Source organism: Acartia tonsa, chromosome 14 (genome assembly GCF_053477335.1).
Source record: "Acartia tonsa isolate MP-2025a chromosome 14, ASM5347733v1, whole genome shotgun sequence".
Classification (NCBI taxonomy): domain Eukaryota; kingdom Metazoa; phylum Arthropoda; class Copepoda; order Calanoida; family Acartiidae; genus Acartia; species Acartia tonsa.
In genome coordinates this window covers 21,036,428-21,061,780 of record NC_137273.1, presented here as the reverse complement: position 1 = coordinate 21,061,780, position 25,353 = coordinate 21,036,428, and the positions used below count along the sequence as shown (strand labels likewise).

Below are 25,353 nucleotides of genomic sequence, written 5' to 3'. Positions count from 1 at the left end.
TGGCTAGGATTGAGGTAGAAACCTTTTTAAGGTGTCTAAACAAGGGTTTTAACATGACCCATCAAAAAATCTAAACATTATGGGGTCTATCTTCAAGATTTGAAGTACTTATAGTGGTTCAAATTGTGAGCGATTGTTTTTTTTAACACCCTTTAACCTTGCGTGGCCTGGTTTTGATTTTGAAGATAAAGAGGATGACAGCATCTATTAAAGCGAAGCTCTAAATTCATAGGGTTGGTCAAATGAACATAAATACTTGTGGAGTGTTAAAACTTAATAAACAGAACATTAATTTGTAAATATAAACAATATTGTTAAAAACGACGTACACACTTTCTGATAACGATTATAGAGCAGTTACGCTCCTTAACTGCTCGTGCCTATCTGTTGCAGGAATCATCGGGCAAAACGATAGGAAAATTTTAACATTTCTAAATAAAGGAAATGGACGGTAGAATGGATAGACTGATCCTAATTATAGATCAGATATGCTTCTATAAAAATAGAAAGGCGTACCAGCAAAATTTTAACTATCTCTATGGTCAATGACTTCCTAGGAATCCAAAGGGACAAGTCAATGGCCGTTAATGAATTTACATTGTACATATCCAATGATGATACACAAATTTACCCTCTTCGGTAGATTAAAATTAGTGGCTAAAACGTTAAGACACTCAAAATAATGAACCAACCAATCAAAAGTCCCTAAAGTTGTTATAATTGATTCATTCCTGTATCTAACTGAAAATTCTGCAATTCCTCTTTTTCCCCTTTGAAACCATTAGACAAAGCATGTCAAGACCAATGGTAAACTTTCATTAAACATAAAGTTTGATTTTAAAAAATACTAATCCGGTCACAACAAATTTGTTATTATTCCCATAATATTTTATTTTGCTATCTGCGGAAAATTGTCTATAATACGATGCGATAAATAACTTTTATGTTTATCTTTCTAATATAGCTCTACAAGTACTTGTGGATATGTGATAATTCTCGGCTAATAAAGTACTTCTATAATATATCTTGAGAGGGAGAGGACATTGGGCTATAAATTACACTGGTACCCATTATCATGTTTAGTTTGTAAAAGTTTTCCGCGAAAAGCTGTCTATAATACGATGCAAAAATAACTCGAACCAAACAAATGTAAACACTATAATAATTTATTTAATATAATCAAATCATGATCATAAAATAACACATGATCCTTTTATCACATTTCAATTAAATTTATCAGCAAAAGTAAACTTACTACAAATCTTTTTAGCTTCGAAGCTACCCAATAATTAATTTTGTCTGTGTGTCTATTTTCCGTCATTTCGAAATAATCTGCGAATAAATGTGAAGATACCCTTTACCAAAAAGAATCCAGTTGTACTTGGTTCGTCAGTATGTTTGTCAAGCTATAAAAGACATAGATAATTGTTCATGTAAAATGGTTTCGTGATTTTTTAATTTTTTTTTATATTTTCCTTTTTATGACCTTTGAATATATGCTCTATAACTCACTTTGTCCGTTTGTTCATCCTTTATTTTCAGTGCATCGCTACTTTTGGTACTGTAATCCTTGTTTTTGATACATGCAGATGAAAATAATAAATTTTGCTGCTATTTTCCAAACAAATGTTTATGGGCTGCTATCGGCCAAACGGCTGATGGTATATTATACCACCTCGTTTATTTGGTTTAAGCACCTGCAATCATCCGTTTGGCCGTTTGCTTGCTAAAGTTTTTAGTCTTCAGGGAAGATAAATTTTTAACAACATTTTACTATAATCTGCAGATTGGATACTTTTCTTTTTATAAATCTAGAAAATGTTAGATACAGGGATAAGGGATAGGAAACCTGGCCATTAATTAGGTCCCGGCCTAGATTCTAAAGGGATATTGCAACTATTACAAATTCCTATCAAACTGGCGGACACTCCCAAGTAGCTATCGCTCTAAACCAAAAAGAATTGGCCTGTTTTTAACAACCAATCACCAATTGGCGGAAATAATGATTTCGTCAGCTACTAAAAAATAAATATAAATGGTGTTAGATCACATTAACTTAATTATTAAATCTGCTTAGAGTTAAACATTAAAAAAGGGCCATATAGAAAAAACAAAAATAACGGGATTATTTTTTGGAAAGAAGGTAGCTACAAATTTTCATTTGGTAGTTTATAAATTAGATGTTGTATTTTGAATTTTAAAAATTTAATACGGAATTGATACACCACCTTAACCCTCATATATGTACAATACAACACAGTACAAATCTATCATTACATAATAGTATCCAAAGAACTTGATAGAATGTTACCCAAGTGCATATTATTTATTTATTTTGAATTTTAATTAGCAATGAAATTTTCAAATAAAATTTTTACTCATTAATAAAAATGCAAATAATACAAACTAAAATCTGTCTGAAGGAAACCCAACGATAGCTTTCTGACAGTTCAAATTACCAAAGTAAAAGATAAAAAAATTTTGGGAGAGAAAAAACTTTATTTTAACAAAAGCCATTAATATATAGGTTTATAAAAAGTTATGTTTTTTACTTTAAACTAGCTACCTGAATTTGATTCTATACTTTATCTACACACACACACACAGCTTTTTCATTAGCGTTTTATACGAACCACTGCGCCATCCCAAAACTGGTTTATTAGGCTAGAAATAGGCCTAGGCTTGAAATAGGCCTGAAATAATATTTTCCTACGTTTCCCATCCCTTATCCCTGGTTAGATACAATCATTATATTATGTTTAATATATATAAGATAAATTTTGAACAAAATAACTTTAATCTCCATCAAACCATGCAACGGGCTGGTATCTTTCCTAAAAAAACAGTTATTTGACATTTTCAAGTTTGAATATATTTAAATAATTTTTATGGTTACGGTAATTTTAATGAGTTTATTAGCAAAGCATTCATTTTTACAAAAAACTTATTTCTCTTTATAATTCGTCTTGTATTTACTTACTTTTAGTTGAGACTGACATATTTCATACACACTTATTTCTCTTTATAATTACTCTTGAATATACTTACTTTAAGTTGTGACTGGCATATTTCATACAGACTTATTTCTCTTTATAATTACTCTTGTATATACTTACTTTAAGTTGTGACTGGCATATTTCATACAGACTTATTTCTCTTTATAATTACTCTTGTATATACTTACTTTAAGTTGTGACTGGCATATTTTATACAGACTTATTTCTCTTTATAATTACTCTTGTATATACTTACTTTAAGTTGTGACTGGCATATTTCATACAGACTTATTTCTCTTTATAATTACTCTTGTATATACTTACTTTAAGTTGTGACTGGCATATTTCATACAGACTTATTTCTCTTTATAATTACTCTTGTATATACTTACTTTAAGTTGTGACTGGCATATTTTATACAGACTTATTTCTCTTTATAATTACTCTTGTATATACTTACTTTAAGTTGTGACTGGCATATTTCATACAGACTTATTTCTCTTTATAATTACTCTTGTACATATTTACTTTAAGTTGTGACTGGCATATTTCATACAGACTTATTTCTCTTTATAATTACTCTTGTATATACTTACTTTAAGTTGTGACTGGCATATTTCATACAGACTTATTTCTCTTTATAATTACTCTTGTAAATACTTACTTTAAGTTGTGACTGGCATATTTCATACAAACTTATTTCTCTTTCCAGTTCCTCTTCCAATTTCATCTCTATGTTATTCACTAAAAATCAGAGTTATATCCTTTGGTTTCTGATTTTACTTTTTAAGACTTTTTTTCAGGGCTCAGGAGCAGTACTTCAGCTAAATACGACTCAGGAAAATAAACATTTTACAATTTTAAAAATTAACTTAAAGTCTAAACTTGACCAAAATATGATAATCCATCTTTTCAACAAAAAATTTAAGCATCCAAACGGGTATAGATTTGAGGCACCGTTGCGGCTGACGCGTGGCTGCCTGCTTATTTTATACACACTTTTGCAATTAAATTAAACTATGGCCAAAATAAATAATAAAATATTTTTACAATTTTAATACAAGAGCTTTTTAGAAGTTTTAACATTTAGCAAAATAATTTTTTAATTTAGTGTTTAAAGAGTAGGGTTATTTTTTGGTTTTAGTTTGCTTAGGAACAACAAAAAAATAATTTTTAATTTATATTAGTTTTTGTTACCTTTCATGTGAAGTTTAAGTTCTTCAAAATCTTCCCTAGAAAATACATCATTTAAAGATATTTTTTAATCTATTAAATTTTAGTGATTTGTTTTCATTTTGAATATGAACTCTTTTATGAAATATTTTTGAATTTTATTCAACCCTTCCTCCCATCTGTTTTCCCTCAATCAAATGACATTATATTCTTACCAAAATGACGTTTAGAATGGTGTAAATAAAAAAAAAACTTTTCTACAAAGTTCATAGCGAGCAAAGACCCCCCCCCTATTTCTAGATAAATTGATAAATAGGAAGAAGGTCTAGTTTTTTTCTATAAGTCTAACCCACAAAGTGGTCCCTAACCATTTTAAAAGTAAAACCAAAACAAACGAAAATATTCCCCTAATTTTAAATCTATTTCAGAATAATCAGGGGGGGGGGGGTTATGTGCTTAACTAAACACTTTGAGGGAAACCACAAAACTTACTCTGTAATTCTAGTCCAACAGGATAAATCCATGAGACACCTAAAAAATAGAATATTATATTTATCAATTATCACTTTTGAAAAACTCAGAAAAAGGGAGATATGACAACAATAGAAAAAGTTTACCTTAAATTATCACAATTAACCAAAAGAGAACTAACAGTTTTCATGCTCAGCTCATTTGTTTTGTTCACTTCAAATTCCTACAAAAATTGTTAGAAAAAAATCTTTTAAAACTCTGTATTCAAGATAATTGCCTTAAACCATCCCAAGTATTAAGATTATACAACAAGTAGCTTAAAACCATCCTGTGACCTATGTGCAGCTTCCCAAAAATGGAGAACTAAATCGGTTAAGTGGTTAGCAAGATAATAACAGACATACAAAATCTTGCAACTTTACTTGATTGTTTGTTGAATAGCTGGTTTCTTGTTCCGTGAATAGTTATTTATCGCATCGTATTTAAGACAGCTTTCCGCTGATAATAAAATAAAAAATTACAAGATTAACCAGTTTTGTTAGCTCCGGGCAATTTTATGATTGTTATTCTAATATCCGTGTGAAATTGTCTGTAATACGATGCTATTCAAGGTTTTTAGTAAGGTTGAGAACCTGTTCTAATTCAGCGGATATTAATAGCCATACTGGAATAGTTATTTCTCGTATCGTATTATAAACGGCTTTCAGCGGATATAGAATGTACAATTATAAGATTAAAACTAGTCTTTTAGCCCCGAGGTGCCGGAGGCACCGGCTAAAAAAACTGGTTTTAATCTTATGATTGTACATTTCTATATTCGTAGAAAACTGGATATAATACGATGCTAGACATAGTTTTTTCGTATGGATGAGAACCGGTTCCTATCCACCGGATTCGAATGAATACGAGAATAGTTATTTCTCGTATCGTATTATAAACGGCTCTCCGAGGATATAGAGTGTACATTTATAAGATTAAAACTAGTTTTTTTAGCCCCGAGGTGCCGGAGGCACCGGCTAAAAAAACTGGTTTTAATTTTATGATTGTACATTTCTATATTCGTAGAAAACTGGATATAATACGATGCTAGAGATAGTTTTTTCGTATGGATGAGAACCGGTTCCTATCCACCGGATTCGAATGAATACGAGAATAGTTATTTCTCGTATCGTATTATACACGGCTTTCCGCGGATATAGAGTGTACATTTATAAGATTAAAACTAGTTTTTTTAGCCCCGAGGTGCCGGAGGCACCGGCTAAAAAAACAAGTTTTAATCTTATGATTGTACATTTCTATATTCGTAGAAAACTGGATATAATACGATGCTAGACATAGTTTTTTCGTATTCATGAGAACCGGTTCCTATCCACCGGATTCAAATGAATACGAGAAAAGAAATTATAATTTTACCTCCAAATATTGAAATCTATTTTCAATTAATACTTTGTCCATTAGCTCATCTGTTAAGGCACAATCAAAACCAAAAGATACTTTTCTAAAAATAAGAATAATTATAAAATCCGACCAAAAGTTATTTTATAGGTTTGTTTGTCTTTTTCTTTATGTTTTACTAGCGGCTACGCCCTTGAGGCCTCTAGCGTAATTGATAACCCAATTTCTTATTTTAGATTTTAAAAGAAAAAGTAAAAAAATATTTTAGGGGGTGGAAATTTTTTTTTTTTTTGGGGGGGGGGTGCCGGTGCCCCCCCATCATTTTTAATTTTAGTTAAAAAATGTAAAAAAAAAATTTTTGGGGGGTATTTTTCATTTTTTTTTGGGGGGGGGGGGGTTGGGGGTGTCCCACCCCCCAAGAAAATAGTTATAAACCTTCACGGGACTTATGAGAAGTTACCCTGTTAAGGAGAACCCGATCGGTTCAGCGGTTAGCGAAATCCTTCGGTACAGATACACAGACACACACACACACAAACAAACAGACAAACATCATGTTACTTTAGTATAAGGATTATTCAGGAGATAAACTTCTTGTTTTTTTTTATTTTTTGGTATCAAACGTTGATTTGTAGTGGTGGGGTGACCTTCCCCTCTTTCTCTCTTATATGCACTTAGAGACAGGAGGAAGAAGTTAATGGGCTGTTTATTACACTAGTCCCCAAACTTTGTTTGCTTAACAACTTTAAAAACTTTTATTTAATTTTTATTGGTTGGTTGGAGTAGTGTCCACTCGTTTAAACCACTAATTCTAATCTACAGAAGGGGTGATTTTGTGTATTTTAGTCCCCAAAGTTTTATAGTAACATTTTTTTATTCGTTTTCTTAACAACTTTAGGGTCTATGATTGAATTTTGATTGATTAGGCTACTAAGTTTTGTGTTCATACGTTTCAATCACTAATTGTAATCTACAGAAGGGGATATTTTGTGTAGCATTTTTTAGATGTCTTCAGAATAAATATTTAGAGATATCTAGAGGAAAAACTGCTGATTTCTAAAAGTTTTACCTGATATTTATAGCCTTTTGTAGTAGGACTAAAAGTATATTGGCAGGACATGGTGATCTCATGGAAATTGTCTAAAAATCAATATCAAATTTTAGGTCCATATGCTAAAGGAGTAGGATGTACAACTGATTGTCTTTCTGACAATCTGTGTTCGTATAAACTATATATGTATAAAAGTATCAAAATGATTGTCTATGTGTCTGTCTGTGTATCTGTTTGTAGCTGAAGACCTCGTTAACCGCTGCACAGATTCTCTTTTACAGTAAAGCTTATCATAGGTTCAGGGAAAGATTTCAAATTATTTTGGGGGTACAGGTATCTCCACCTTCCCAAGAGAAATTACCCCAGGTAAAAGGAACCAATTCCCTCCTTTTGTCCTTTGAATCATGATCGACAGACCAAGGGATCATTTCAAATATTTACAACCCCCCCCCCCAAAAAAAAAATAGCTATGGACAAATAGAGAAAGTGAATTTTAGAGAAGATTTGCAGAAAAATTACCTTAAGTTCCAGAAAAAGTTCCATACTATTTATTATATCTTTTTCAGTCCTAAAACATTTAATTTACAATTAACAATATTCATAAACTAAAATTTATCTTTTATTAACCTATCCACGTATCCTGCAATTTAGGGTACTAGAATTATTAACAGAAAGTTTTAACACATAGTGTAGGTTAAAGGTTTAGGTTTACTCACACACAAAATATTAATTTCTTATGTCAATTTAAATAGGTTTTACTTTGAGATCATAAAAGAGAAAAATGTCTGAAAAACTTTGAACAAACTTAACATTAACTTAATGTATTTTGTTTTACCTTCTATCAAATGCTTCAAATTCATCGGTACTTGTTGGCGATTCTAAACACAATACAAAAATAATAATGGCAGTTTTATTGTTTCAATTCAGATTGGTTGTAAAAAATTGAAAAATACACTTTCTAATCTCATTGTATATTGTGTATTTTAAAGCTGTTTTACTATAATATAATTGAGACAATTGCGTAAATTGGCTGTTTTTTTGTTAAAATAAATTGGTGGGGAAAAAGTGTTATTTACATAAAAATTATTAAATTTGATAGATTTGATAGATTTATTTAAAAAATATTTCGGTGATCATTTTACTCTCTTCAGTCAAATGCAGCTTAGCTATTTAGTATTATAACAAATTTATAATACTGAAATCAAAATTACATAAATCATTTCAATTAAATACGGGAGCATAGCATTTTTATAAGTCTGTCCCGCTATCATACCTTTAAATCCACAGCCGCTGAAGCCAAGATATTGAAGATTAGCACAGTACAGGGAGATAAGGCTCAAACTTTTTAGGTCCATTCCATCAAAATGATGCAGATCCAACCTTAATATTTTAGTTTATGTTACTTTATATTCGAAGGTAGAGGGAGGTGGATAACCCTTCGCTATACTCAAATCTAAAATAGGCTAGACCTTTTCTTGGAAATATAGAGAACTTTCTTTCTTTAGCGACATGAAAGATCTTAGTAGACAAGCAAATAGATTAAGAATAGATCTTAGTAGACAAGCAAATAGATTAAGAATAGCGTAAGTTCAAATAAGGTCAAGCATAGAGACGTCCAAGGGGGGGGGGTGTAAAGTGGGGGCTACCCCCCCCCCCCAAACGAATTTGGGGCTGCCGTAGGCACCCCCAATTTTTTTTTCATTTCCCCCCCCCTTAAAAAAAATTTACCCCCCCCCAAAAAAAAAGGCTTGGACGCCCCTGGTCAAGTAAGGATTCTACTAAAAACACTAAAAACACTGTTATTGGAACCTGCCTATAAAAAATGACGTCGTACAATACAAATGACCAATGATAACCCAGTACAAAGGCCAAATTACCAATGGCAGGCCAGTTTACATTTGGATTGGCCAATGGTAGGCCAGTATGACGTCATTTTTATAGGCACTATAAAAAGCTTTGTGTTTGTCTTTAATGTTAGGTGGTTCTTTGGCATTTATAGAAGTGTAGATTATTCATAAATATTTATAGTCCTCCCCCCCCCCTCCCCAAGTGCATAACTTTCCCTTCCCTTAAAATAAAAAAAAGGATATACAATGCAATTACTTCAAAAGTAGCTTCGCTACTAAACCGAACTCATATAGCAAAAAACGTTCCCGGTCAATTTGATGTACGTCATATGTTTTCCAATCTGCAATTTCTATTTTTACGCGGATTTCTTATCATCAAATGTGCAGATTATTTCAAGAATTGAATGAACTTTTTGAATCAAGGTTATTGATCACGTATGTTGATCAATAGTCGAGCGCGTAAAATAATCCTATGTCAGGCATATGGCATAAGTTAGGCAATAGACGATGAATTGGTGTACACCCCCGATGCTTATGATTAAAGTATGATGACAAATAAAGTATTTAAGTACAACTAGCAAACTTCTTGTTCAAAAAAAGTTACTTAGTTCGGGATATAATCATTAATTTTTATTTAACTTGAATGTTTCTCTTATTAACTAGAGGGTCAAAAAGTAGTTAAGCCTTTTTGGCGATAGCCCACAAAGATTTAGCCCTGTTTTTCTTAACTCTATTATATTTTTAAAGCTTTCTTTATAAAATACTAGCGGCTTCGCCCCTAGCCTCTAGGGGCTTTGCCCCAAGAGGTGATAAAAAAAATTATTGCGAAAATCGTAAAGGACCATGGAAATCTCCTTCAAAAAAAAAAAAAAAAAAAAAAATGGGGGGGGATTTTTTGGTTTTTGGGGGGGTTGGGGGTGTCCCACCCCCCGAGAAAATAGCTTAAAACCACCACAGGACCAATAGGTAGATACCCTGAAGAGTAGAATCCGATCGGTTCAGTGGTTACCGAGATCTTAAGGGACAGACAGACAGACGGACAGACGGTCAGACGGACAGACGGACAGACAGACATCGTTCTACTTTGTATTATAGATATTTTGCCTTTTAAAGGGTTGTAACAACTTTGTAACTGGGGTTTAACTGTACGTCTTTCCGTCCATATATTTCTCCACCAAGACATTAAAACGTTGTCTTTGTTTATACACTTTTAATACAATCACTTTGATATAATGTAATTAAGGCAACAATCATAGAAAATACCAGAGATAAATAGAACAATAAATGAAAAATAGATTAATCTTTTTTAGTTACTTCATTCCTTGAGAAGGAATTTTTACAGACCGATTTATTCGTATTTTTATCTACCAAATATCAATTATAATCATTAATTATATAAATGTTTATAAAAGAAATCATTTAAATTTTAATTATAACAAGGTCATTCAAGCTTTTTTGATAGGGGTATAATGAATCAAAAAGGTTTGTGGGGGTTATTCTGGTGTATATCTTAAGATTTGAAGGGGGTAAAATAGGGGATTTCAAAGTTTGAGGGGGCTAACACTAGCCATCCAACTCTTGGGCATCTCTGTCTATCAGTTATATATCCTTGCATCCCTTAAAAATGTGCAATTTGATGGGACAAAAAGAATGTAATGTGTGACAGAATTGTTTGACATGCAAGTGTCCAAATGTGTCCAGCGTGCTAGATTTGGTGATTTCCCTAAAGTGTTTAGCGAGCAAACACACCAATCTTCCACTCTTAAATTTAAAATGAATTAATGATAAATAGTAGTTTATTTTTTATGCCTTAAAGGATCTGTACCTGCGGGGCTACCCTGAACCAAATATAACCTAACATAACTGGTCCCAAAATATTTAAAACACAAAAACGCAACTTTATTTTCTAAAGAAGGAGGAGGGGGAGTTCTCGACATAGCACTTTGAGGGAACTGCCCAAATATCAAATTCTTTTTAGCAATTGCGTTTGTGATAAATTTCTAGTTTTTCAATTTTAACAATACTTTAAAAATATAATGGTCCGTTTCCATTTATCTTAGCAAAGGATCCTCTCTCCTCTCATATAGGTTGATATTAATGATTTGGGGAGCAGGGGCGTCCAAGCTTTTTTTTTGGGGGGGGGTAAAAAATTTTAGGGGAGGGGGTAAATCGTGTTTGGGGGGGGTAAAATGGCGCGCGAAGCGCGCCGAAATTTTTTTTTACCCCCCCCCAAAATTTTTACCCCGGGGGTAAAATTTGATTGGGGGGGGTAATTACCCCCCCTAAAGTCTGTTGGGGGGGGGTAAATACTCCCCCAAAATCTGTTGGGGGGGGGGGGGTAATTACCCCCCCAAACTAATTTACCCCGGGGGTAAAATTTTTTGGGGGGGGGTAATTCAATTATGTAAAAAAAGCACCTACCTAATCTATTAAGTTAATAAGTACTATCCTATAACATAAAGTAGTAAGTAAGGTTTATTTGACTATAGCTTCAGATTTCATTACTTTTAATACTGAGTTCTCCTTTTTAGGAAAGCTTCACATAGATCCCATGATGGTTCCACACTATTAAAGGTCAATCCTTTGAGTGGTTTTAGGCTATTTTTCTCCTCCCTTTTCACCCTTTAGAAAACACGAGTTCTTAGATGCTAAGGGCGCCACTACTATTCAAATATATAGTAGTATCTCATTCTTTAGAACATAAAAATACAATAATTAACTCACTAACCAATGAACCAATATGATTATACTTTAAAGTGAAGCGTCTTATAGGTCCTGGTAAGTTTTATAACTAGTTTTGAGACACCCTGACATCCTCCCAAAAGAAATCGCCTATAGAAATTCTTTTTCAGTATTTAATGAAATATTTAATTTAGTTAGGTATCTATTTTATGGAATCTTCAGTGCTTTACAATTACATCATAGATCCCCGTGATGGTTTAGGGGGGGGGGGGCGGGGATTACTCCCTCCCCCCCCCAAAAAAAAATTTTCAGTAAAATTTTTTTTTTAAGAACATTCCATTTGGGGGGGGGTAAATACCCCCCCCCAAAATTTTTTTTAAAGAACATGTATTTTTGGGGGGGTAATTTCCCCCCCCTAAAATGGTTTGGGGGGGGTAAATATACCCCCCAAAATCGTTGGGGGTGCCTACGGCACCCCCAAGGTAGGGGTAATTTTTTTTTGGGGGGGGTATTGTTCAAAAAATTTTGGGGGTGCCTACGGCACCCCCAAAATCGTTTGGGGGTGCCAAATGGCCCATTACCCCCCCCCCTTGGACGCCTATGTTGGGGAGGATATACCTACTCTCCTAAAATAAATAAATCCTAGAATAAATCATCCCCAACAAAAATGTTCGTTTTAAAACTGAAACTGAAAGTGGAGGGTCAACTTATACCCCCTCAAGAAAGTCGCAAGTGACTCATAAACGAGTATGCATTGATTTACCTTTTTAAAGTTTTACCAACAGCCTGAAGAACAATTTCAAACTCATCTAGGTAAAAGTCTCCTCCCCATAATTCTAGGTCCTAAAAAAATACGGATTTTTTAAAGGAAGGTTGACAAATCTCCCCACCCAAAATAAATAAATAAAGACCACCCCATGACGTACATATTGCTTTCTTTTAAATGAATCCCAATTAATGCAACTTTTTAAAAATTTTGAAAAAATTTTAGCACACAATCAAAAGCCTTGGACAAGTCATAAAACAACAAATCTATCTTTATATTATACCTGGAGGTAATTAAACTTGCTCAGAACATCTAAGGGGCAGGTAAATCTAAAGTTTTAAAAGAGTTATAGTATCACTTATAGACGTTTTACTTAAGGGGCTTTTACTTCATCACACTTTGAAACCCCTCATTTTAACCCAAACAAAATTAGAAACAATACATTATAATACCCCCTTAAACATTTAAAACCAATAAATTAAACCCCCTTGAAAGAAAGCTTGAAAAAAACCATAGGAATTATTATTATATAAAGTGTTGCATCTCGTTTATATTTAGTTACAAAATCATTTAGTGGAAATCAATTATTGGAATATTTATTTATCGCATCGTACTATAGACAGCTTTCCGCGGATATTAAGATGAATAACTAGTTTTGCTAGCCTAAGGGGGTCCGAAGGCAAATGATAATAAAACTGGTAATAATTTTATGATTTTTGTTTTATTATTCGTGGACATTTGTCTGTAATACGATGCTATAAATATTTTTTTTAGTATCGATGAGAACCGGTTCTAATCCGGCGGATTTTAATCGGTTTCGAAGCCATACTGTAAGAAATATTCACCAATAAACTTCAACTATACCTGTCTTGAAACATAAAAAGCATGTGTGAGATATGGGGACACATTTCTGATACCAGTGTCATCTGATCCAGCGTGTGAAAATAGTATACTTCAGAGGACCAGAAATTCTAGGAATAAAAAAAATGTTTAGACAGTATTATTACAAAATCTATGAGTACTAGTAGTAAAGCACAAAAATATAAAAAAAGAATATCAACAAACTCAAAGTAACATAAAATATTCAACTATAGTTACTAAATTCCCATTTAAGGCCTTTCATTTTTAATACCAATATTCACAAAAATTGGAAATACTGGAATAACAGACCAAATATATGTTAAAAAATGAATTAAAGATCTAGTTATTCTTTTATCAAAAGACACTAAAATCCCTTATAATGGCGGGTAATTCAATTTTGATAGTTGAACTATCAAAATTCTTTTTAACTCAGACAAAAAAACAATTATGATATGTGAAAACCAGTTGCATAAGAAATAACCAGCGGCCTGTAGGGGAGTAACCGTGCGTTGTATAGTTGTATTAACTCAATAATTAATTCTAATGATATATTAGACTTACTTTAATATTTAGCCTATGATAAGTTTTGACTTCATTCATTTGCTCCCATGCTATCCACTCTAATGCTTCACAAAGAAAATCTCCTCTAAAAAATATGATTGATAAATAATAGGGAATAATGTAAGAATTTTCCTCTCGATATCATAGCATAGTGATTTCTGTAACATTAATGGTAGGTGTCCAAGTTATTATTATGGTCTTTTTAAAGATAAGTTTATCTTCTATGTTTGTCCGTATATCAATAACGAATAGCCTATATTTTATGATTGTTAGAATTTTCCTATCAGTTTCAAATGATTCCTGTAACAGTAAGAAACATTTTAGAGAGCGAAGTATCAATATAATCAAGTCTTAAAATGCAAGGATCAACAATAAACGTACATATTCTATTATTTTGAGGATAGCTATTTTCGGAATAATTTTGAATATTAAATGCTTTGATCTTCTAATTTGTAAAGCTTCGCTTTTATGTACATATGGTTCCATTAGTGTTTTTTTTTTCAAAAGCAAGAGGGACCTTTTTTCGTGTAATTCCATAAAGTTGGGTTGTAGTCAAATGCTCTTACTAAGTCAAACTGTTCTTAATTTTGGACCATTTCATATATATACATTTGCTTATAATTAAGAATACTTTGACTTCATAAGAACATTTGACTTCAACTTTACAGAATTATGTAAAAAAACTACTCTCTTTTACCTTGGCAATACTTTAAGATTAGGCAGCCCCAATATGACATTTGCTTGTGCCTCGGCTGACAGTTTAGTCTTGCTCATACTCAATTCTTCAATATTTGTAAACTCCAGGATCTTAGGTACACAATCATCCGTTATTAATCTGCTCAGAAAGATAATATTAATAAACATGGAGCTTAATATACATTCTTATATAAAAGTCTGTGTGTGTGGGTATCAAAGGATCTTGATTAGATAAGGTTTAAAAATAGTTTGGGGAAAGGTTAAGTTAAGCCACCCAAGACAAATTTCTCCTATAAAAATTACCTACCCAAAAAAAACATTTTTCAAATACTTCTTTAACAATAACTTTGAAATTTGAGTGTCAGCTTACCCCTCATCCCATTTCCCCTCTCCTCCCTCAAGAATCCCTAGAAAGATCTTACATTAACAGACACTGCTACTTAGTATTGAAACTGCAGGTCCATTTTCTCTCGGACAGCAGCCTACGCCTTATAAAAAAGAATAAATTCAAAACCTAATATAAATATTTATCTTTCCTAGAGTATTCTACATCAAGCACCTAAAACAAAAAAAGTTATTTAATTTTGATGACTTATATTATACCAATACCCAAAGTTTTATTCGTTGGCTAAAAAGATTGGGTTACAAAAATTAATTTTAAAAAGATTGATTCATAGTGTTCAAACATTTAAACCAATAAGTTTAATCTGCAGAATGCATTAATTTTGTTTATCATAATCGAGGATTTACATCGATTTATCCCCTATTGTCTTATCCCTTAAAAGGGAATTAGTAAGCCTGTAAATCTAAAGCCAATAATGATTTTCCGTCTTTCTTAAATTTAAAAAAGATTTTGGAAATTTTACCTTTAAAGTGTTTTTTGAGGTCATTAGGGCGTTGAGAATATCTTCATTGCAATTATACTTCAGCGAGAACACAACTAAATAAGTAAAATAATAGTAATTTAAAATTACTCATAAAACACATATCTTTCTTTTATGACAACTGTCCGGCTAATCTATTACTTACTTTGTCCGTTTGTCCATCAATGCTTTTTTGTTTCGCTACTTATGGATGTTGTCATCCTTGTATGATAAATCACAAACCTAGATTTGGCATTTTTCGAATAGCACTAAAATGATATTTCACTTTATTATGAGTCTTTTGATAAAATTTACGTGTAATGGTTATTTCCTATCGCTACGAAAACTGTTTATATCCGGTGGATTAGAACTGGTTCTCAGCCATACTGAAAAATTATGTATAGCATCGTATTATATCAAGCTTTCTCCGAATCATAAAAATGTACAATCTTAAGATTAAAACCCTATTATAATATGCATTTTAAAAAAAACTGTTTTGTTAGTCCTTGTCTGTGGCCTATATTTTTTATTTTAATATCCGCGAAAAGCTGTTTATACTACGATGCAATAAATAACTATTATTGCATCGTATCATAGATAGCTTTCCGCCGATATTAAAATAAAAAAAATATAGGCCGGAGGCAAGGACTAACAAAACTGGTTCAAATTTTTTAAAATGCATATTATACTCCTATATTATAACTGACAAAGTATCGGAAAGTAAGTAAAAAATTATTTAATAATAAAGTGAAATCCTTGTGATATAATCAAGTAGAGGATTCTCTGTACTAATACCTAAAATTTGAAATAATTACATACATTTTATAATATGTTTTAATTTGTATTTGAACTAAATTCTTGTTTTTCTTCATAATTATTGTCTGTTTGACTTTAGGGTAGCATTTAATTTGATATGTCCATATTTCATTTCAAATGAAGTATTTTTTTGTAATTTGTCAGTTCATGCATTTTGTCTGTCTGTATAAATATCCCACACTTTATCTGTTTGTCTGTCTGTCAGTCTGCCTGTCTGTCTGTACGTTTGTCGGTCTGTAAATATATCTTTACAGGTTGAACTCCTCTTGTTTCTCCATCCTATCTGAAGATTTGTATGTCTGTCTGTCTGTCTGTCTGTAAGTATACCTGTACATGATGAAATCCCCCTGCCTCTGCATCCTATCTTTATGTCTATCCGTCTGTCTACCTCTCTGTCTATCTGTCTGTCTATCTGTCTGTCTATCTGTCTGTCTATCTGTCTGTCTATCTGTCTGTCTATCTGTCTGTCTATCTGTCTGTCTATCTGTCTGTCTATCTGTCTGTCTATCTGTCTGTCTATCTGTCTGTCTATCTGTCTGTCTATCTGTCTGTCTATCTGTCTGTCTATCTGTCTGTCTATCTGTCTGTCTATCTGTCTGTCTATCTGTCTGTCTATCTGTCTGTCTATCTGTCTGTCTATCTGTCTGTCTATCTGTCTGTCTATCTGTCTGTCTATCTGTCTGTCTATCTGTCTGTCTATCTGTCTGTCTATCTGTCTGTCTATCTGTCTGTCTATCTGTCTGTCTATCTGTCTGTCTATCTGTCTGTCTATCTGTCTGTCTATCTGTCTGTCTATCTGTCTGTCTATCTGTCTGTCTATCTGTCTGTCTATCTGTCTGTCTATCTGTCTGTCTATCTGTCTGTCTATCTGTCTGTCTATCTGTCTGTCTATCTGTCTGTCTATCTGTCTGTCTATCTGTCTGTCTATCTGTCTGTCTATCTGTCTGTCTATCTGTCTGTCTATCTGTCTGTCTATCTGTCTGTCTATCTGTCTGTCTATCTGTCTGTCTATCTGTCTGTCTATCTGTCTGTCTATCTGTCTGTCTATCTGTCTGTCTATCTGTCTGTCTATCTGTCTGTCTATCTGTCTGTCTATCTGTCTGTCTATCTGTCTGTCTATCTGTCTGTCTATCTGTCTGTCTATCTGTCTGTCTATCTGTCTGTCTATCTGTCTGTCTATCTGTCTGTCTATCTGTCTGTCTATCTGTCTGTCTATCTGTCTGTCTATCTGTCTGTCTATCTGTCTGTCTATCTGTCTGTCTATCTGTCTGTCTATCTGTCTGTATCTGTAAGTATACCTGCGCATGATGAACTCCCCCTGCCTCTGCATCCTAACTGTCTATCTGTCTGTCTATCTGTCTGACTGTCTGTCTGAAAGTATACCTGTACATGATGAACTCTCCCTGCCTCTGCATCCTAACTGTCGCGTCTCCAGTGACAGATCCAAAATCTATTAAAGGTTAATTTACTACTAAGCTACAAATATAGAATAATTAGAGTGCTTAATTTACTACTTAGCGTCTAATAGAGAATAATTAGAGTTCTTAATTTACTAATAAGCTTATAATAGAAAATAATTAGAGTGCTCATTGTTTGGAAGAGTTTTTAAGAAGGAGCTTCAGTTTTTGCTGGACTAGGTAGGAAAGGTACTTTAACGATTCTCGTGACTAAAAACAATTTTTTAAATATTAAATTGAGGAAAGGGGGGGGGGGGTGTAGTAATTGGTAATATTTGTGAGCACTCTAAAAATTCTTTTTAAATAAGCCCACACACAACAAAATTTATCTAAAAGTGATTAATGGACTATATATGAAAAAATATCAATTTTATCAATATATCTAACTAATGACAACACAACTATAAAATACTTCAAAGTCCTAGTTTATTTAACAATATCGGCTACTTCCCTATAGTCCTCTAGGTGAACTCGATGTTAAGGGGGGGGGGGGAGGAATCGATCTCCCTCTTTTTAAATTTTTAAAAGAAAGAAAAAGTGAATGAAACTGTGTCATTATTTACTGGGGTTGATTTCTCTTGGGAGAGTGGTAGTAACCTATCCAAAATTAGCTCTAAATTCTCACAGCACCTATATGAAGCTTCACTGTAAAGGAGAACCATATCAGTACGGCAGTTAGCTATAAACTTCGATACAGATAGACATCCCGTTACTTTTTTATGGGGGTTATTATACGATCGCCTTTACATTTAGTTAGCCTAAAAGCAAGATTATTCTAGATATTATTAGACTATTAGCTATTTTCGTGTCTCAGTACATATTTATATGATTCTAGGGCTCCAAGGGATAAGACAATGGACTAAAAATTTGATGTACAACCCCAATAATGAAAAGTGAATTTATTATCGTTTTATCCAGTTTCAACTTTGTAAATTACGGTCCAATGTCTCCTCCCTCCCTGTATAATACTAATACTAAGTCACAATACTAACTAATAATACTTGCTAGAATCAATTCTATCTTTAATGTCTTACCTAATATATTTTCTAATTCTAAATATAAAATAATAATTAATTACTCTTTAAATAAGGACTATTTAAGTAACTAATTTCTTCAAATCTTCCTACTTTTTAGATATTTAAATACTTTTTGTATATTTTACTAAATTTCACAATTAAATATAAAAAAATCTACAAAATTTTACCTAGAACTCTTAGTTTTGGAAATTTGTTTAGATTTCTGATAACATTTGTTCTTATCATCTTTGGCATTGTATCAACTTTTAATTTCTAGAATATAAAAAATTAAGCAGCCTATAGTTGAACCTAGTAATAGTATCAAACTTTTTATCTTTGTGACGTAACAAAAATCGAAGGATGAGAGGGGAGGTGGGAAAGGAAACCTCTAAAAAGAAATGGATTTTTGTTACGTCACAAAGATAAAAAGTTAGACACTATTACTCGGTTCCTATAGTTCAAAGCTCCTTACAGTGCCTGTAAAAATGACGTCATAAAATACAAACTACAAATGATAGGCAACTGCAGAGACTAAATGACCAATGAGAGGCCACTACAAACACTAAATAATCAATGGTAGGCCAGTATGACGTCATTTTTATAGGCACTATAAAAAGCATCTATTGTGTCTACAAAAAAAAGTGGACAAATGCCTGGCCGAACTATCCCAATTGACGTTTTATTAGAAGAGAATATGACGTCAATATGCATAGAATGGCCAAATTTTAAAACTAGTGTTTTCTTTCCTTTGTTAGACTCTGTAAGCTGCTCCAAAAAAATAAAGCAAAGTTTTACTACAATTCATATTTGTCCGTCTATCTGCAATAACAATAAAAGATAAAAAGTGGGAGATGAAGAGATAAATGGGAAAAGAGATGAAAAAATGAGAGTGAAAGAAAGAAAGATATTAAAAGATATACAGAGAAAGAGAGAAAGGGGGAGGAAAAAAAATGTTTTGGTCCTTTTTTTGTAGGGGGGGGGGGGAGGGAATTTTTCGGCAGAAGTGTTAAAATGACTTACAAGTTTGTGTTGGTTTCTAAGACTATCTTTTTGTGGGAGAGAGGGGAAAAAGATTAAGTTAAAGTACCTCAACAGAGAACTGAGCATATATACAAAATTAACAGGGACAGACACTTCTAGAGGAGCTTTACTACTACTAATATTAGTATAACCTGTAATCGTTTATGCTGGATGGCTTCTGTTACTTTTACTATTGCATACACTTTCTGTGTAAATATAGGCATGTTCGTACCTAAATAAGTATTTATATTGGCGGTTTCCCTCAAAGTGACTATACGATCACAGACATCCCACCCCCTCCCCTTTATTTCTTAAATATTCCACAAAGGGGGGGGGGGAGGCTCAAATGCCACAACCCCCCTCACTCCCATAATATAGATTTTTAGATAATGAGGAAGGGGGGGGGGTTGTGTTTGCAAAGCCCTTTGAGGGGAAGCACTATGTTTTTTTGTTTGTAGATAGTAGATACTCTTAAACTAAGTCCGCTATCCTTATAAGTTAACATTTACTAGAAATTCCGGATTTTTATTATTATGTATTAGGTTCTCCTATCCGTAAAGAATAGCACTGAAAATTAAATAATGTTTGAGTTGTCTTTTGGATTTAAAACTTTGCCAGAATATTCCTGATACAGCTAGGTTCAATTTGCCAATTTATTTTATTTACAAGTGGATGCGCGTTTAGCTTCTAGGAGCTACGTATTCGAAGGAGTGAAGTTTCAGTCAACGAATCTTAAGCTACAGACACAACAATTTACTCCTTTACATAATATATATAATACGATTAAAAAGTCTTTAAGTCCATTGGAAACATGTTAAAATTTTACTTAGCAACTTAAAAGCCTAAGTTTTTAAATTAAATTTCTCACCTAATTTCCAATTTTTCTTCATTTCTTCGACTGTTTGATTAACCCCATTGAGAATAGCAGAGACCATTTCATCATACAGGTAGAAGGGTATATAGCTCCAAAGATAACTAAAAATGAAAACAAGGATGACAACATCCATAATTAGCGAAGCACGAAAATCATGGATGGAGTATTTGTCCAAGTCAGGAATAGAAAAATATTGCAGAAAAAATAACGAAACCTTTCTCACATAGTTTTAATTTTTGTATTTTGTTTGACTGACAGAACGACGGAAAAGTGAATAACACACTAGATGCTCTGGATCTTAAATAGCAGCTGAGATAATCACATTTCTCCAATAGCGTTACGGACGGACTGACTAAAAAACAAAGTGAATAATGGAGTAGCATTGCTCATAAAATTGATAAGACATCCTTAAAAAGTTTATAATATTAGAAAGGATTATTAGAAAAAAATATACAATTTTGATATTTATTCCATTACGGATAGACAGACTAACTATAACTTCAGAAAAGATTTGCTTTACAAAATATAATCAAAGTAGCATTTGGAGGTTTCCCTAAGAACTAACCCCCCCCCCCCTCCCTGTATAAAATACAATGAAAATAAGGGGATAATTTTTTATGTTGTTAATTAGGTAGGTATTGAAGATGCTGTACGTATTGGTGCAAAAAATGGGGACAAATTTCAAATTGTTTTGGCGTGTGACGTCATACCCCCATCTCTTTTCTCGGGGGTTTCTTTCCTCCTTCCCTTTTCTTTCCCCTCACTTGTGACGTAAATAAACTGCCCCGTCAAATCAATTTAAAAATTGTCCCCATTTTTTGCACCAATACGTACAGCATCCTAGGCGCTTTGTGGGAAAACACTCATTAATCTTAAATAAAAATAATTTACATTCTAATATCTTCAACAAATTTGTTCACCATAAGTTGGCGGATTTCTTCCGATGAATAACTAGAAATTTCCTAAATTAAAAAATCATAATTCAATCTAAACTAACCATATATAAAAGTAACATAACGTCTGTCTATTTGTGCGTGTGTTTGTAGCGAAGGATCTCGCTGACTGCTGAATCGATATTGCTATCCTTTTAACTGAAACATAAAGGTTCAAGAAAGGTTTTTAACTATTTTGTTTGAAGGTACGGTTTCCTGTGAGGTTACTAAAGAAGAATAGACAGTCAACCTAATACTTTGTATAATACTAGCGGCTTCGCCCCTAGCCTCTAGGGGCTTTGCCCAAGAGGTGATAAAAAAAAATTATTGCGAGAGACCATAAAGGACCATGGAAATCTCCTTCAAAAAAAAAAAAAAAAAAAAAAAAAAAAAATGGGGGGGGATTTTTTGGTTTTTGGGGGGGTTGGGGGTGTCCCACCCCCCAAGAAAATAGCTTAAAACCACCACAGGACCAATAGGTAGATACCCTGAAGAGTAGAATCCGATCGGTTCAGTGGTTACCGAGATCTTAAGGGACAGACAGACAGACGGACGGACAGACGGTCAGACGGACAGACGGACAGACAGACATCATCCTACTTTGTATTATAGATATCGAAGATAGCCTTTGAGGACGGGATATACCAGGAGATCTTTTTTTGGTGCATCTCTGAACCAAATCTTGCTCAATTACTGACCACAATTATTTGGTCACACGTCCTTTAAACAACCAACTCTTTGATTGCCCGACCATTGTCTGGAAGTCATAACTTTGCATGGTAATGAGTTGCGACTGTTTTTGGCCAAAGCACTCCCCCTTCTATATAACTTTTTATATCAAGCACCTGACTTAGAAGCAGCGGGAACCATCTTTAACGTCTTAGCTTATGACGCTGTGTTGGGCCGAGATTCGAACCTATGACCTTCACGACAATTAGAGGATGCGCTAAGAGCTACGCCACAGTCGGAGGTCTACTTTGTACAAAAGAAAATTTTAAGAATCTCACCCTATCTTTATCGAGCATATGACCATTTCCTAGATCTGTAAACACCTCGATGCCCGCATTTCTTATAGACAATCTGTCAGACTCATCACCTCTGGAAAAAAAAAGGATGACAACATCCATAAGAAGCGAATCACAAAAATCATGGATGGTAATACGGACAAAGATTTTTAACGAGCATTTTATGATTCAAAAATAGAAATATATAATGGAAAATATAATCACGAAACCTTTCTTACGTATTTTTGTATTTTTTTAATGTTAATTATTTTTAAAATGTCTAAAAGACCGAAGGACAAAGTAAAATACAAAATGAATGCTTCTCAAAAAATGCTTTTACTTGGCAATCTATTATAGACAGAGGGATATATAGTGCTTTTCCTCAAAGTGCCAATCGAGCACTGAATCCTGCGGGGCCTTAATCTACGGTAAGCTACCTAATATAAACGTACCTAACTTGACATGAAAATATAAAATCAATAAACAAAAAACAATTCCTTTTCAACTATTTTTAAAGATTGTTAAAATATGGCGGGAGATTCTGTGCTTAACTAGACACTCTGAGAGAAGTTAGTTATTGCTAATAGTCATTGGATTTTAAAAGCGAAGCTTTTCCATAATTAGAGCCACTCCGCCCGTCCGTACGTAACGGATAGTTTTTTTCGTTAATTTAGGCATGTTAGAATTGTCCTATCGATTTTAAACTTTGCATGATGATATCTGTAGCAGTTAGGTACGATTTAGAAAGAGTAGCAACTCTAAAATCGTTACCAGAATGTCCGTACGTTTATTTTAAACATGTTGATTTTTTAAAACTTTTTCAACAACAATTTTCATTTCATATAATCATCCGATTGATCTCATTTTTGGAGTACTGGTTCCTTATACAATAAGGTACAATATTATAAGCGAAGCATCTCTATAATCAAGTCCTAAAAATGTCAGTATGCCGTTAAACAGAATTCTGTATTTAAGAAATTTGCAACAAATATACATATAATTTTGTCAAAACTTTTATATTTATATTTTGTAAGTTCAGTTCTGACACTCTATAAAAGTTAATGTTTGTCTGTCATACCGTTTCAGAGCTTCGCTTTTATGGATGTGGTCATCATTGTTAACAATATATTTCAGAATCATATCTTATTAAATACAGGGATGGGACATTGAAAGATTATTCTGAAATTCGTTAGGTTAAAAACAAAAGGGGTTATTTAGTTTTTAATCGCGGAGATTTTGTATATAAATTTACCTTTCAAAGCGTTATCCCTTAAGATCACTGATTAGAATTGTTTTACCTTGGTATTTCTAAACCAATTTTGATTACTTCGTCTGCTAAATATTTACACCTTAAACAAAATGTTAATATAGTTATTTATTACATCGTATTATAGACAGCTCACCGCAGATATTAAAATAAAAAAGAAGTTTTGTTAGTCACTAATAAAGAAATATGTGTGTCATCCGTGTGGGGCTTATTGTTAGATAAACGTTTTGACATGTAGAATTTGAAGGCGTGCAGAAGGGAGGGAGGTGTAATTACTCCCATGGCAAAATTAATGGGTGGTGTATACAATATACATCCCTCGACTTTACACCCTCCTTGACAGGTGTCTAACTGATACAACCAGATATTGTAGTTAGGGAGGTGGCAACAAAAATTACACCCGTCCGGAAATTAAGAGGGGTGAATAAAAAGTATGTTCAACTAACCAAAAGAAATTTAGCATTTTTTAAAAATTAGTCTTAACCACATCACATTATCCAGCTTTGTACGGACGTTCGGACCAAATCTTATTTATAAAGTTGCTGCGCTACTTTTTATAATCCTGACCTTTGGTATATTAGATTTACACTGGCATCTATGCACAACTTTTCTAACTTTCCAACCTAAATAAATCAATTCAAATATACCTACTATAATAGTAGTAAGTAGTAAGTTTTTTTTTGTCTAAAGCCAAAGATCTGGGAAATTTCAAGTTCGACCAATGTCTTGAGGTGGTTTTAAACTATTTTCCTGACTCCCCCCCCCCTGCGACGGCCGAGCAATTAAAAAAACAGAAAAAGAAAGAAAAATTGAAATTAAATTTACAGCAGTTGCGCTGATAACAATGTGACCATTATGAAAATAAAAATATTGATTTATTACCAGGGATAATAAAGGATGATACATTGGACGATAAATTGATATAAAACTCTAATGACGAAGAAAAAAATTACGTTCTTCAGTAGATTAAAATTATGTTTGAATTATTTGGACACTTCTAGTTTGAAAAAAATTACCATAGTTTTTGCGCGAACATTTTAGATAAAGTGGTAACAAACTAATTTACAGTCCAATGTCCCTCTCCTCCCTGTTTAAAACTAAATAATACCTGTTTTCGAACAACCATTTCTTCTGGTTGAACAAACGAACGTTTCACGAAAACACTGTAACAGTCCAACTAATACAAATCACTCAAAAATCACCATTTGAATTTCTATCGCTCTCAAAAATTCGCTCACACAAAAGTGCAAAAATATTTTGGCGTACGCAAAAATGCAAAAAGTGGGACATTTAATTGTGGACGTATCTCACACACGCGGTAGATATTTATTCTCATAGAGACAACAAACAAACGTCAAAATCCCATATATACTATAGATATATTGTATAATGTATACTTATGTATTTTAAATGCTTAGGACATTTTTCTAGGATGCGATTTGGTGTTGATACATTGCAAATAATAATTTGTCATAGCAAATTTTCCCATTTCTTTTATAGTAAACACAATTTTTGTACGTTTTTAAACTTAAACGTTATGTTTCAATAATGATCATTATTGATTAATAAAAAAATGCAAATTATTAACTGAATAGTTAGTAATCG

General features: G+C 32.9%; 1 protein-coding gene across 2 annotated transcripts; it reads right to left on the bottom strand.

Moving 5' to 3' along the window:
- Positions 1-1,148: 1,148 nt before the first annotated feature.
- LOC145306252 (uncharacterized) lies at positions 1,149-25,147 on the bottom strand. Of its 2 annotated transcripts, XM_080148317.1 has the most exons (28): positions 24,857-25,147; positions 24,316-24,371; positions 23,780-23,830; positions 22,485-22,575; positions 21,437-21,507; positions 20,540-20,646; positions 19,824-19,903; positions 18,840-18,924; positions 18,670-18,687; positions 17,562-17,628; positions 15,606-15,631; positions 15,366-15,439; positions 15,038-15,058; positions 14,501-14,640; positions 13,804-13,888; positions 13,246-13,352; positions 12,665-12,710; positions 12,379-12,458; positions 8,360-8,466; positions 7,922-7,964; positions 7,606-7,654; positions 7,105-7,175; positions 6,054-6,138; positions 4,787-4,863; positions 4,662-4,700; positions 4,194-4,228; positions 3,661-3,740; positions 1,149-2,834 (listed from the first exon to the last, which is right to left on the bottom strand). In XM_080148317.1, exons 1-28 carry the CDS (start codon positions 24,872-24,874, stop codon positions 2,796-2,798), a joined length of 1,848 nt encoding a protein of 615 aa, XP_080004443.1. In that variant the 5' UTR covers positions 24,875-25,147; the 3' UTR covers positions 1,149-2,795. The 2 variants fall into 2 exon arrangements, with proteins under 2 accessions (XP_080004443.1, XP_080004444.1); XM_080148318.1 differs by lacking the exon at positions 18,670-18,687.
- Positions 25,148-25,353: the final 206 nt, after the last annotated feature.